The 15,655-nt window shown below is 38.9% G+C and overlaps 1 protein-coding gene across 2 annotated transcripts in view; it reads right to left on the minus strand.

Moving 5' to 3' along the window:
- Positions 1-15,655, minus strand: part of LOC133244577 (sterol carrier protein 2) — a 119,518-nt gene that overhangs the window by 14,519 nt on the left and 89,344 nt on the right. For both annotated transcript variants that reach the window (XM_061411939.1, XM_061411941.1), the window contains one exon: positions 12,898-12,991. In XM_061411939.1, the coding sequence (XP_061267923.1) occupies positions 12,898-12,991 (94 nt within the window). The remainder of the gene's footprint in view (positions 1-12,897; positions 12,992-15,655) is intronic.

Consider the following 15,655-nt stretch of genomic DNA (forward strand, 5'->3'; position numbering starts at 1 on the left):
GTCATCCTAGTGGGTGTGTTGACCTTTTTCCTGGACACAGATAATAAGCCCGAACCTATCTGGAATCAACCACAGGTCTTAGGATTCCAAAGAAGCTATTCTAAAATTATTGAGTCTAGGCCTACTTATTTCAACCTCCATGGAGGCAAATCTCACATGTGAGTGTCCTGAGACCAACTACTAACATTTTCTAGTTAAGTCAAAAAACCAAAATGACTGTCAGATTTTTTTAAAGTGGAGGAGAGAAATTCTCTTATTTTGCTTCCCTTAAAAGATCTCAAATTATTTTTAAGCTAACTCTAGGAAAAATTATTAACAACAATAACAATCTTTGGGCGGCTATAAAGTTTTCAAGTGCTTTTTTTTTTTAATGCTTTTTATATCATTATTTAATTTTCATAAAACCCTGTAAGTAACTGGACAGGTATTAATATTACCTCATTAGGCAGAAACAACTAGGGTTCTAAACGGTTAAGAACCCTTTAGACTATTCTCTATCCTGCTGCCAACTAATCCACCTAATACAAACCCACCTAACACTAATAGAATTATCACTTTCAGATTTGAATTTAGATGGCTCCCCACAGCCCACAGGATAATGCATGTCTTTACATTCATTCTAGAGTCTTCGTAACCGGAAGGTAATGCTCTTACCTTCAGCCCCTTTTTCATACTCCTCAGGGCTTTTTTGTTCTGACCATTTTTAATGTCATGAACATACGTGCTTCTGTGCCCTTACTTATGCCCTGCCCGAATTCACTCACCTCTTCCTTTTCTCCATTCCTACCCAACTTCACCAAGTCAAGTCCTCAGTTCACATGCTAACTCCTCTGGAAAGGCTTTCTGTCTCTATTGGACACTTTGATAGCCCTTTGCACATAATCCACACGCATGTTTCTTGTCAAAGCCGTTTTCTTTTTTTTCCTAGGAAATTTTTTCCATGTCTGTCTTGCCACTAAACTCTAATGTTCCCTGAGGGGAGGTAACATATGACAAGTAAGTAATACAACCAGAACTCAAATTCAGGTCGGTTTAACTTCAAATTCAATGCTCTTTCCATTTGCTATCATATGGCAAAGGTGGTTACATCAATACTTTCAAACTTTAGCCTATAAAAGTAGTTTCTGTCACCATGCATAAATTGAAAGAAAGTTCAAAGTCTTTTCCACATTCCTTAAAATCTTTTGTCCTTCAAGGTTCTGCGGAGGTAACCTAGAAAAGTAGATTAGTAATGCTGGGGTCTGGGCCACCCAAAGAGCCAGGCCTCCTCTGGAGCCAACGGCCCATGAACAGCTACATCTATGACATCTGCTTGCACAATGCCTCAGGAATAGTTATGGCAGATGCCAAGTTAGAGCAGGAAAACACAGCAAATGTTTAGAAACTACCCCAATACTTAGAAACTCCTTCCACTTCTTTAAGACAGATGTAGATTAACTTTGCATCTGCTGTTACTTTTGAGAACCAACTGATCCTCTTATAAAATCAAATCCTTTAGCCAATAAGACAGTTTCAATTGAAGAGGGAGTGAGAGAGGGTAAGGAAATGGACAAGGAGAGAGTTAAAAGGGTAAAGAAACTACACATCTTTTGTGAAACTGGAGATCACAAATAGTTCTAAGTGCCTTCCGTACTTGAAGAAAAGTAATTCTTTTTGAGTAGCAAAAGGTCAAGGAGTAGGTCCTGTGGTAAACTGAACAGGAACAAAAAATTAAGACAGAATTCAAAGAAGGGCAATAGGGTACTGCTAACAAAGACAAAAGTGGAAATAAAATCTCTTGCCAGATTTCTTTTTTCCCAATGAAGAAAATGCATGAATTGACAAAAGATTCCAATACTTTCATTTTCTGGTGTGGCAAACATTTAGAAAACTGACAGTCGTGAGAAGGAGAGAAAAAAATAAGGGGACAAGGTTGACACAAGAGAGGTTACAGAGGGAGAAGAATTAAAATGGGAGCAAGAGGCAAACATGTGCAAAGTTAAAAGAACACTGTGAAATAAAAACACCACTGTTAATCCCAATAATGAAGTATTCAATGGCTGACATACAGCCATATCAGATACTCTCTAAACTTTTTTTTTTGACAGAATAATGTTAAAAAATGGGACAACCTGGCAGAAGTTAACTATCCTATGGGCTACTCTGCAGGCAAATATTGGTGTCATTAAAAAATTTTTTTTCAGGCCTTAGCAAGTTCAACTTCATTTTAGTGGATACTTGTAATGAAAGAAATTTCAAAAACAATAAGCAGATATACTTTTCTACTCTTGGGAAAGGTTTTTTTTAAAAAACCAGTCAACAAAGCACTGGAGATAGAGTGAAGAAAAAACAGTCAATCTCATGAACTATCATTGAGTCTGGAAATTAATACCCTCTTTTTGGTGGATAGTCTGGCAATATGTATCATGGCATTAAGTACCTAAAGATGAGTACAAATGGAAATTTATTATAACTTTATTTTTTGCAAGACTTAAATACAACCTAATGTTCATCATAAGAGGCTAGTTAAATAGAGTATATTTATAATCAAACATATACTATGGGGTCATTAAAACTCATGGTAAGGGTTCATATTTATGGGTAGGGAACGTACTATCAAGAAATAAGAAGCTGGTTATAAAACAACAGGTAGACCAATGCAGGTGTATCCTTGCAAAATGGTGGCAGAACAGGTCTGCAAGCTGCTGGGCCAGTGCCTGCCTGCTGGAAACAGTCAACCCTGGCCCTCTCTACCTCAAGAAGACTGATGATCGTTACAAAAATTCTAGAAATGTAGGGTATTTTGTCAAGACATGTCATTCACGTTAGCTATTTAGTGCAATCACACCCACAGCACAATCACCTTAAGATGTTAAGAAATCCTTTGTGTTACAATAAGGGAGTTTCGAGATATGCACAATGTCTGTTTTCACTCTGTGCCTCTAACATGAGTGAACTGCACACCTTAAATATTCTGAATCTTTTTATTTGAGCCCACTGGTCAGTTTCACAGATGTGTAAAATTAAAATCAATTATGAAATTCCAAGATGTCTTTAATGAAACAATGAAGTAAATGTCTAATTTTACCCAAGGGAACAACTCTCTTTTTGGAGAAAGAGTTACTATTAGGTTGCTTTAGTATGACTATTATCTATCAAGAACTAATTACTGTACATAAACAGAGGTCCACATATAACAAATTTAAAAATTCAGCATGTACTGTATGATCCTAGTTGTGTAAAACTGTTTATTCAGATACACAGAGAGATGTCTGAAAGAATATCAACCACCGTTAATACTTTAGGGAGTGCTCAGTAATGGCATTTCAGGATATTTAAAATTTTTCTTGGAGGAGCTAAGATGGCGGAGGAATATGACGGGGAGAACACTTTTCCCCCCACAAATTCATCAAAAGAACATTTAAACGCCAAGTAAATTCCACAAAACAACTTGTGAATGCCGGCAGAGGACATCAGGCACCCAGAAAAGCAACCCATTGTCTTTGAAAGGGGTAGGAAAAAATATAAAAGACAAAAAAAGAGACAAAAGAGGGAGGGACGGAGCTCCGTCTGGGAAGGGAGTCTTAAAAAGAGAGAAGTTTCCAAACACCAGGAAACATTCTCACTGCCGAGTCTGTGCCGAGCCTTGGAAGCACAGAGGGCAACATAACAGGGAGGAAAAATAAATAAACAATTAAAACCCCCAGATTACGAGCCCTACGTTAACTCCCCCAGCGGAGAAGCAGCGCAGACGCCTGCATCTGCCATTAGCAAGCGGGGGCTGGGCAGGGAAGCCCAGCGCGGGCTGCATTGCTTAGAGTAAGGATCTGGCCTGAATACCCTGAGCACTACCTGAGGGAAATAATTTGGGCTAGCAAACCAGACTGTGGGATATCTACCACGCGAAAAGCCAGCCCTAACCTAAGACATTGCCAGGCCCGCACACGGAACAAGGACTGTACAGAGATAGCTGGCTGCAGACCGTCCCCCTCCGGTGACAGGCAGCCAGAGCCGGAAGGGGGCAATCGCAGCCCCAGAGAGACATTATCTACAAAACTGTAAGCAGGCTTCTTTGCTAACTAAAAGTTCTTGGGGTTCTGGACAGTCAACATCCGCCTGCAAAGGTGTGCCAGTTGTACACCCAGATAACCGAGCAGCGGGGAGGCGATAAGTTGCAGCAACTGCGCTCGCCAAACACTTCATCATTGAAAGACAAGTATATGTCTTGTCTTTCTTCTCTGAGCTGCTCGGACCTAGGAAGGGCACAAAACGCAGGCCCAACCAAATCTGTGCCTCTGAGGACTACCCGAGTGCCTGAACCTGAGCAGCTTAGACCTGGGAGGTTCAAGCAGCCCAGGGCTGGCCACGGATGGTTCCTGGCGGAGCAATCTAGAGCCTGAGCAGTGTGGGCAGGGAGTCTACACGCACCGTGATCGGGGACAGGCCCAGTGTGGCTGAGGCCCTGCGCACATGCCAGTCTTATTTATTTGCAGCGTCCCTCCCTCCCCATGGAGAAGGCAATGGCACCCCACTCCAGTACTTTTGCCTGGAAAATCCCATGGATGGAGGGGCCTGGTAGGCTGCAGTCCATGGGGTCACCAAGAGTCCGACACAACTGAGCGACTTCACTTTCACTTTTCACTTTCATGCATTGGAGAAGGAAATGGCAACCCACTCCAGTGTTCTTGCCTGGAGAATCCCAGGGACGGGGGAGCCTGGTGGGCTGCCTATGGGGTCACACAGAGTCGGACACGACTGAAGTGACTTAGCAGCAGTAGCAGTCCCTCCCCACAGCACGACTGAACAAGTGAGCCTTAAAAAAAAAAAAAAAAGGTGTCCACCACCGCCCCCTTTGTATCAGGGCGGAAATCAGACACTGAAGAGACAAGCAAACAGAAGAAGCTATAACAGAGGGAACCACTTTGGAAGCGACAGGCAATAGATTAAAACCCCGTGGTTAGTACCAACTACATAGGAAGGGGCCTATAGATCTTGAGAAATATAAGCCGGAACAAGGAACTAGCCAAAAATGAACTGAACCCACAATACCCACAACAACATCAGAGAAAATCCTATATATATTTTTACTATTTTTACGATCATTCTTTCTTTCTTTTTTTTAAATTAAAAAAATTTTTTTAAGTCCTCTATTACTCCTTTAATTTTCACTTTTATAACCTACTATTACTTTGCAAAAAAAAAAAAAGACCCTTTTTTTTAAAAAAAGCAAACTTCATATATATATTTTTTATAACTTTTGTGACCTTTTTTTTTTTTTTTTCTTCTTTTCTTTAACATTGTATTTTTGAAATTCCAAACTGTGCTCTAGATTTTTAATTTTAGCTTTTTGGTATTTGTTATCAATTTTGTACCTATATATTTTTTTATAACTTTTGTGACTTTTTTTTTTTCTCTCTTTCTTTCTCTTCATCTTTTCTTTAACACTGTATTCCTGAAATTCCAAATTCTACTCCAGATTTTTAATTTATGCTTTTTGGTATTTGTTATCAATTTTGTACCTATATCTTCTTTATAATTTTTGTGACTTTGTTTTTGTTTTTCTCTCTTTTCCTTCTTCTTTTCTTTAACACTGTATTTTTGAAATTCCAAACTCTACTCTAGATTTTTTAACTTTTGCTTTTTGGTATTAGTTATCAATTTTGTACCTATATTTTCTTTATAATTTTTGTGACTTTTTTTTTTCTTTTTCTCTCTTTCTTTTCCTTCTTCTTTTCTTTAACATTGTATTTTTGAAATTCCAAACTCTACTCTAGATTTTTAATTTTTGCTTTTAGGAATTCGTTATCAATTTTGTACCTTTAAGAACCCAATCTTCAGTACCCATTTTTTACTAGGGAGTGAGATTACTGGCTTGACTGCTCTCTCCCCCTTCAGACTGTCCTTTTTTTCCACCAGGTCGCCTGTGTCTCCTCCCTAACCCTTCTCTACTCTACCCAACTCTGTGAATTTCTGTGTGTTCCAGATGGTGGAGAACACTTAGGGAACTGATTACTGGCTGGATCTGTCTCTCTCCTTTTCATTCCCTCCTTTTATCCTCCTGGCCACTTCTGTCTCCTTCCTCCCTCTTCTCTTCTCTGTATAACTCCGTGAACATCTCTGAGCAGTCCAGTTGTGGAGTGCACATAAGGAAGTGATTACTGGTTAGCCTGCTCTCTCCTCTATTGATTCCACCTCATCTCATTTGGGTCACTCCAACTCCCTCCTCCCTCTTCTCTTCTCCATGTAATGCTGTGAACCTTTCTGGGTGACCCTCATGGTGGAGAAACTTTTCATCTTTAACCTAGATGTTTTATCAATGGTGCTGTATAGAAGAAGAAGTTTTGAGACTACTGTAAAAATAAGACCGATAACTGGAAGCAGGAGGCTTAAGTCCCAACCCTGACTCCAGGGAACATTAATTGACAGGAGCTCATCAAATGCCTCCATACCTACGCTGAAACCAAGCACCACACAAGGGCCAACAAGTTCCAGGGCAAGACATACCAAGCAAATTCTCCAGCAACACAGGAATACAGCCCTGAGCTCCAATATACAGGCTGCCCAAAGTCACCCCAAAACCATAGACATCTCATAACTCATTACTGGACACTTCATTGCACTCCAGAGAGAAGAAATCCAGCTCCACCCACCAGAACACCGACACAAGCTTCCCTAACCAAGAAACCTTGACAAGCCACCTATACAAAACCACACACAGTGAGGAAACACCACAATAAAGAGAACTCCACAAACTGCCAGAATACAGAAAGGACACCCCAAACTCAGCAATTTAAACAAGATGAAGAGACAGAGGAATACCCAGCAGGTAAAGGAACAGGATAAATGCCCACCAAACCAAACTAAAGAGGAAGAGATAGGGAATCTACCTGAGAAAGAATTCCGAATAATGATAGTCAAATTGATCCAAAATCTTGAAATCAAAATGGAATCACAGATAAATAGCCTGGAGACAAGGATTGAGAAAATGCAAGAAAGGTTTAACAAGGACCTAGAAGAAATAAAAAAGAGTCAATATACAATGAATAATGCAATAAATGAGATCAAAAATACTCTGGAGGCAACAAATAGTAGAATAACAGAGGCAGAAGATAGGATTAGTGAATTAGAAGATAGAATGGTAGAAATAAATGAATCAGAGAGGAAAAAAGAAAAACGAATTAAAAGAAATGAGGACAATCTCAGAGACCTCCAGGACAATATTAAATGCTACAACATTCGAATCATAGGGGTCCCAGAAGAAGAAGACAAAAAGAAAGACCATGAGAAAGTACTTGAGGAGATAATAGTTGAAAACTTCCCTAAAATGGGGAAGGAAATAATCACCCAAGTCCAAGAAACCCAGAGAGTCCCAAACAGGATAAACCCAAGGCGAAACACCCCAAGACACATATTAATCAAATTAACAAAGATCAAACACAAAGAACAAATATTAAAAGCAGCAAGGGAAAAACAACAAATAACACACAAGGGAATTTCCATAAGGATAACAGCTGATCTTTCAATAGAAACTCTCCAAGCCAGGAGGGAATGGCAAGACATATTTAAAGTGATGAAAGAAAATAACCTACAGCCCAGATTATTGTACCCAGCAAGGATCTCATTCAAATATGAAGGGGAAATCAAAAGCTTCACAGACAAGCAAAAGCTGAGAGAATTCAGCACCACCAAACCAGCTCTCCAACCAATACTAAAGGATACTTCTCTAGACAGGAAACACAAAAAGAGTGTATAAATTCGAACCCAAAACAATAAAGTAAATGGCAACGGGATCATACTTATCAGTAATTACCTTAAACGTAAATGGGTTGAATGCCCCAACCAAAAGACAAAGACTGGCTGAATAGATAAAAAAACAAGACCCCTACATATGTTGTTTACAAGAGACCCATCTCAAAACAGGGGACACATACAGACTGAAAGTGAAGGCCTGGAAAAAGATTTTCCATGCAAATAGGGACCAAAAGAAAGCAGGAGTAGCAATACTCATATCAGATAAAATAGACTTTAAAACAAAGGCTGTGAAAAGAGACAAAGAAGGTCACCACATAATGATCAAAGGATCAATCCAAGAAGAAGATATAACAATTATAAATATATATGCACCCAACATAGGAGCACCACAATATGTAAGACAAATACTAATAAGTATGAAAGGGGAAATTAACAATAACACAATAATAGTGGGAGACTTTAATACCCCATTCACACCTATGGATAGATCAACTAAACAGAAAATTAACAAGGAAACACAAATCTTAAACGATACAATAGACCAGTTAGACCTAATTGATATCTATAGGACATTTCATCCCAAAACAATGAATTTCACCTTTTTCTCAAGTGCACACGGAACCTTCTCCAGGATAGATCACATCCTGGGCCATAAATCTAGCCTTGGTATATTCATAAAAATTGAAATCATTCCAAGCATCTTTTCTGACCACAATGCAGTAAGATTAGATCACAATTACAGGAGAAAAACTATTAAAAATTCCAACATATGGAGGCTGAACAACACGCTGCTGAATAACCAACAAATCACAGAAGAAATCAAAAAAGAAATCAAAATTTGCATAGAAACGAATGAAAATGAAAACACAACAACCCAAAACCTGTGGGACACTGTAAAAGCAGTCCTAAGGGGAAAGTTCATAGCAATACAGGCATACCTCAAGAAACAAGAAAAAAGTCAAATAAATAATCTAACTGTACACCTAAAGCAACTAGAAAAGGAAGAAATGAAGAACCCCAGGGTTAGTAGAAGGAAAGAAATCTTAAAAATTAGGGCAGAAATAAATGCAAAAGAAACAAAAGAGACCATAGCAAAAATCAACAAAGCCAAAAGCTGGTTCTTTGAAAGGATAAATAAAATTGACAAACCATTAGCCAGACTCATCAAGAAACAAAGGGAGAAAATCAAATCAATAAAATTAGAAATGAAAACGGAGAGATCACAACAGACAACACAGAAATACAAAGGATCATAAGAGACTACTATCAGCAATTATATGCCAATAAAATGGACAACTTGGAAGAAATGGACAAATTCTTAGAAAAGTACAACTTTCCAAAACTGGACCAGGAAGAAATAGAAATCTTAACAGACCCATCACAAGCACGGAAATTGAAACTGTAATCAAAAATCTTCCAGCAAACAAAAGCCCAGGTCCAGATGGCTTCACAGCTGAATTCTACTGAAAATTTACAGAATAGCTAACACCTATCCTACTCAAACTCTTCCAGAAAATTGCAGAGGAATGTAAACTTCCAAACTCATTCTATGAGGCCATCATCACCCTAATACCAAAACCTGACAAAGATGCCACAAAAAAAGAAAACTACAGGCCAATATCACTGATGAACATAGATGCAAAAATCCTTAACAAAATTCTAGCAATCAGAATCCAACAACACATTAAAAAGATCATACACCATGACCAAGTGGGCTTTATCCCAGGGATGCGAGGATTCTTCAATATCCGCAAATCAATCAATGTAATACACCACATTAACAAATTGAAAAACAAAAACCATATGATTATGTCAATAGATGCAGAGAAAGCCTTTGACAAAATTCAACATCCATTTATGATAAAAACTCTCCAGAAAGCAGGAATAGAAGGAACATACCTCAACTTATAATAAAAGCTATATATGACAAACCCACAGCAAACATTATCCTCAATGGTGAAAAATTGAAAGCATTTCCCCTAAAGTCAGTGAGAGAGTCAGTTCCTAGGCAGGTTGATAGGAAGTCTAGGGGTCCCCAAGGAGAGAGGGGTCTGGAATTCTCAAGGAGGAAAAAAGGACAAACTTTTTTTCTTTCTCCACATTCCTTAGGATTATATACCAATAATGTATCCTGCCTAAGGACAGTCTTTGGATTCAACCTTCTGTTATTTTAAAATGTTAATTATGGGAGTATACCTGGTCTTTACAAGGATGTATCTTGCCTGAGGACAGTGTTATCTTAAAATGTAAATTATGGGAGTAGGTCGTAGGAGGTCTTTACAAACTCCAGACATTGTTTGGATTATATAACCTCATTGTTAATACCAGCAAGCGGGTACTCTTTCTGCCCCCTTCTGATGCCTATGTCAGAAGCTTTCTCTATCTCCTTTACACTTTAATAAACCTTTATTACACAAAAGCTCCGAGTGATCAAGCCTCGTCTCTGGCCCCGGATTGAATTCTTCTCCTCCGGGGGCCAAGAATCCCGGTGTATTCGTGTGATTCAACAACAACCTTTCAGTCAGGAACAAGACAAGGGTGCCCACTTTCACCATTACTATTCAACATAGTTTTGGAAGTTTTGGCCACAGCAATCAGAGCAGAAAAAGAAATAAAAGGAATCCAAACTGGAAAAGAAGAAGTAAAACTCTCATTGTTTGCAGATGACATGATCCTCTACATAGAAAACCCTAAAGACTCTACCAGAAAATTACTAGAACTAATCAATGAATATAGTAAAGTTGCAGGATATAAAATCAACACACAGAAATCCCTTGCATTCCTATACACTAATAATGAGAAAATAGAGAAATTAAGGAAACAATTCCATTCACCATTGCAACAAAAAGAATAAAATACTTAGGAATATATCTACCTAAAGAAACTAAAGACCTATATATAGAAAACTATAAAACACTGGTGAAAGAAATCAAAGAGGACACTAACAGATGGAGAAATATACCATGTTCATGGATCGGAAGAATCAATATAGTGAAAATGAGCATACTACCCAAAGCAATTTATAGATTCAATGCAATCCCTATCAAGCTACCAACGGTATTCTTCACCGAGCTAGAACAAATAATTTCACAATTTGTATGGAAATACAAAAAACCTCGAGTAGCCAAAGCTATCTTGAGAACGAAGAATGGAACTGGAGGAATCAACCTGCCTGACTTCAGGCTCTACTACAAAGCCACAGTCATCACGACAGTATGGTACTGGCACAAAGACAGAAATATAGATCAATGGAACAAAATAGAAAGCCCAGAGATAAATCCACACACATATGGACACCTTATCTTTGACAAAGGAGGCAAGAATATACAATGGATTAAAGACAATCTCTTTAACAAGTGGTGCTAGGAAAACTGGTCAACCACTTGTAAAAGAATGAAACTAGAACACTTTCTAACACCATACACAAAAATAAACTCAAAATAGATTAAAGATCTAAACGTAAGACCAGAAACTATAAAACTCCTAGAGGAGAACATAGGCAAAACACTCTCTGACATACATCACAGCAGGATCCTCTAAGACCCACCTCCCAGAATATTGGAAATAAAAGCAAAAATAAACAAATGGGACCTAATTAAACTTAAAAAGCTTTTGCACAACAAAGGAAACTATAAGCAAGGTGAAAAGACAGCCTTCAGAATGGGAGAAAATAATAGCAAGTGAAGCAACAGACAAACAACTCATCTCAAAAATATACAAGCAACTCCTACAGCTCAATTCCAGAAAAATAAATGACCCAATCAAAAAATGGGCCAAAGAACTAAACAGACATTTCTCCAAAGAAGACATACAGATGGCTAACAGACACATGAAAAGATGCTCAACATCACTCATTATCAGAGAAATGCAAATAAAAACCACTATGAGGTACCATTTCACACCAGTCAGAATGGCTGCGATCCAAAAGTCTACAAGCAATAAATGCTGGAAAGGGTGTGGAGAAAAGGGAACCCTCTTACACTGTTGGTGGGAATGCAAACTAGTACAGCCACTATGGAGAACAGTGTGGAGATTCCTTAAAAAACTGGAACTAGAACTGCCTTATGATCCAGCAATCCCACTACTGGGCATACACACTGAGGAAACCAGAATTGAAAGAGACACGTGTACCCCAATGTTCATTGCAGCACTGTTTATAATAGCCAGGACATGGAAGCAACCTAGATGTCCATCAGCAGATGAATGGATAAGAAAGCTGTGGCACATATACACAATGGAGTATTACTCAGCCATTAAAAAGAATACATTTGAATCAGTCCAAATGAGGTGGATGAAACTGGAGCCTATTATACAGAGTGAAGTAAGCCAGAAAGAAAAACACCAATACAGTATACTAACACATATATATGGAATTTAGAAAGATGGTAACAATAACCCTGTATACGAGACAGCAAAAGAGACACTCATGTATAGAACAGTCTTTTGGACTCTGTGGGAGAGGGAGAGGGTGGAATGATTTGGGAGAATGGCATTGAAATACGTATAATATCATATATGAAACGAGTCGCCAGTCCAGGTTCGATGCACTATACTGGATGCTTGGGGCTGGTGTACTGGGACGACCCAGAGAGATAGTATGGGGAGGGAGGAGGGAGGAGGGTTCAGGATGGGAAACACATGTATACCTGTGGCAGATTCATTTTGATATATGGCAAAACCAATACAATATTGTAAAGTTAAATAAAATTAAATTTAAAAAAATTTTTATTTGTATGTTTCTGTATAATTCTCTTGATGAGCTCATTTTTACAACAAGAAAAACAGATCTGAAAACTCTGAAAAACTCAAACGCAAAAAAATTCTTTTTAAAAGGACTTTTAATATTAGATGCTTTTAAGGCTCCTTTAAATATTATTCTTTTGAATGATTCTAAGTAAGATCTTTTTAATCCAAAAGGAAATTAGACCAAAATAGATTTTAATCCCTTTATATAACTCAAATCTGGAGATTTACTATCTCTGAATGCACTTTTACCAGAATTACAAGGAAGCCATAACAGACACTGAGAAATCTAAGATACACTCAGTACTTGACAATATGCTATAAATTTTCAACTTATACCACTTCATGGCAACACCCGAAATCTGTATCCACTTCCACTAGCCCACGGTCCTCCTGGTAGTATTTTACATAAATTGTACTTACGTCTTCAAGCTTCTTCTCAATCTCCTTAAAGACAAGATTTGCCTTAAATCCATCAACTGAAGAGCTGGTTGGAGCAGCCTCAATTTGATGAGTTCTAGAAGAATTGAGGAAAATAATAGATTTCAATCCATGGAGCCACATAGGTACTAGGTACTGGGTTTTTTTTTTTTTCCAACGTTTATATAGTAAATGCTGTATAAATGTAGTAATTTTCAAAAACTCTAAGAGAGATGTTCGGACTTTCACCCAAAGGAAATTGTTTTTAGGGCAATAAAACAATTAAACTTTTATTCTCATTTTTCAACAAATACTGATTGCTCACCAGGTGGTAGGCGCCGTCCTGAAAAAAAGGTAAACCAATGAACCTATCCTCATGAAGCTTTTATGCCAGTGGGGGAGACAATGGACATGCAAAAAAATAAAGAATATAGTTACTATGAAGAAAATAAGGCAAGTTAAGAGGATATAATGAAAGTATATTTATGTGTGTCGGGTGGCTTCTTCCTCTCTGGGGAGGTGATATTTAAATTAGGTCTTAAATTTTGTAAATGAGCCTGCCATGTAAAGAAAAGGCAGAGGATCAAATTGCCAACATCTGCTGGATCATGGAAAAAGCAAGAGAGTTCCAGAAAAACATCTATTTCTGCTTTATTGACTATGCCAAAGTCTTTGACAGTGTGGATCACAATGAACCGTGGGAAATTCTGAAAGAGATGGGAATACCAGACCACCTGAGCTGCCTTTTGAGAAACCTGTATGCAGGTCAAGAAGCAACAGTTAGAACTGGACATGGAACAACAGACTGGTTCCAAATAGGAAAAGGAGTACATCAAGGCTGTATATTGTCACCCTGCTTATTTAACTTACATGCAGAGAACATCATAAGAAACGCTGGACTGGAAGAGGCACAAGCTGGAATCAAGATTGCCAGGAGAAATATCAATAACCTCAGATATGCAGATGACACCACCCTTATGGCAGAAAGTGAAGAGGAACTAAAAAGCCTCTTGATGAAAGTGAAAGAGGAGAGTGAAAAAGTTGGCTCAAAGCTCAGCATTCAGAAAACTAAGATCATGGCATCTGGTCCCATCACTTCATGGGAAATAGATGGGGAAACAGTAGAAACAGTGTCAGATTTTACTTTTCTGGGCTCCAAAATCACTGCAGATGGTGACTAGAGCCATGAAATTAAAAGACACTTACTCCTTGGAAGGAAAGTTATGACCAACCTAGATAGCATATTCAAAAACAGAGACATTACTTTGCCAATAAAGGTCCGTCTAGTCAAGGCTATGGTTTTTCTTGTGGTCATGTATGGATGTGAGAGTTGGACTGTGAAGAAAGCTGAGCACCGAAGAACTGATGCTTTTGAATTGTGGTGTTGGAAAAGACTCTTGAGAGTCCCTTGGACTGCAAGGGGATCCAACCGGTCCATTCTAAAGGAGATCAGTCTTGGGTGTTCATTGGAAGGAACAATGCTAAAGCTGAAACTCCAGTACTTTGGCCACCTCATGCGAAGAGCTGACTCATTGGAAAAGACCCTGATGCTGGGAGGGATTAGGGGCAGGAGGAGAGGGGGACAACAGAGGATATGATGGCTGGATGGCATCACTGACTCAATGGACATGAGTTTGAGTGAACTCCGGGAGTTGGTGATGGACAGGGAGGCCTGGTGTGCTGTGATTTATGGGGTCGCAAAGAGTCGGACACAACTGAGCGACTGAACTGAACTGAACTGAACTGATGTAAAGATTTAGGCAGGAAAGTCAGTTCTACATTTTCAGTGTGAAGAATGGGATACAGAAACTAGCTTGGCAGTTAAAGGAAGTATAAGAAAGCCAGCATGGCTGGAGCAGGGCAGAGGAGAAGGATCTAAGGTCACAGGAACACACAGGGCAAAATAACAAGGGGCTTTATACATCATAGTTCAGAGTGCGGGTTTTATTTTAAGTACTGTGAGAAGAACTGTAGGGTATATATAACCTGGAGAGTAGCACAATCCAATTTACATGTCTAAAAAAATAAATCTGACTGCCACCTGGAAAATGGACTATAAAAGGGCAAGTGGGAGGCAGGAAGACCAATTTAGAGGCTACAAATCCCCAGGCAAGAGACGATGGTGATTAAACAGGGTATAAGAAGAGTAAGCAGAGGCTGGACTGAAAATTTATTTTTTAGCTATAAGACATGAATTTAACAACATCTGCCTATTGGTTGTTTGTTACTTAGGGAACAACTACAGATAAATGACCTGATATGGCAGAAGGAACATAGTCCCTACAGGTACAAAGGCCTGGGTTAGAATCCCAAGGCTCCTCCATTCGGTAGCCATATGATGCTGAGCGAGCTACTTCATCTCTGTACAACCTCTTGTGGGGAGGCAGGCAAGAAGGTAGTCAGTGCCAATGACTTTGCAGAATTAAATGGAATCCTGTGCAGAAGGTAACTTGCAGAGATACTGGCCCATGGTTAAAAAATGAGAGCCGCAACGATTACAGGCTGCAGAGGCTCAAGTGTTAGAGGCCGAAGTAAACTCAAAGACCTGTGGAAGATGAGGGAGCCTTAGGATTTTAACTCCTCTGAAATAACACAAGCATGCTGGTTGTGGTTGGGCTGGGACAAGTAAACACAAGAAATATATACCTGAAGGAGTCAAAGAGTGTAGCAGCTTCTCAGTAAGCAAAGCCTTTCATTTCTCTATCCTCTCTCCTTCCTTCTCTCTTTCTCTCTCCCCACTGATCCCACCCATTTCTCCCTC

This window comes from Bos javanicus, chromosome 3 (assembly GCF_032452875.1).
Source record: "Bos javanicus breed banteng chromosome 3, ARS-OSU_banteng_1.0, whole genome shotgun sequence".
Lineage (NCBI taxonomy): Eukaryota > Metazoa > Chordata > Mammalia > Artiodactyla > Bovidae > Bos > Bos javanicus.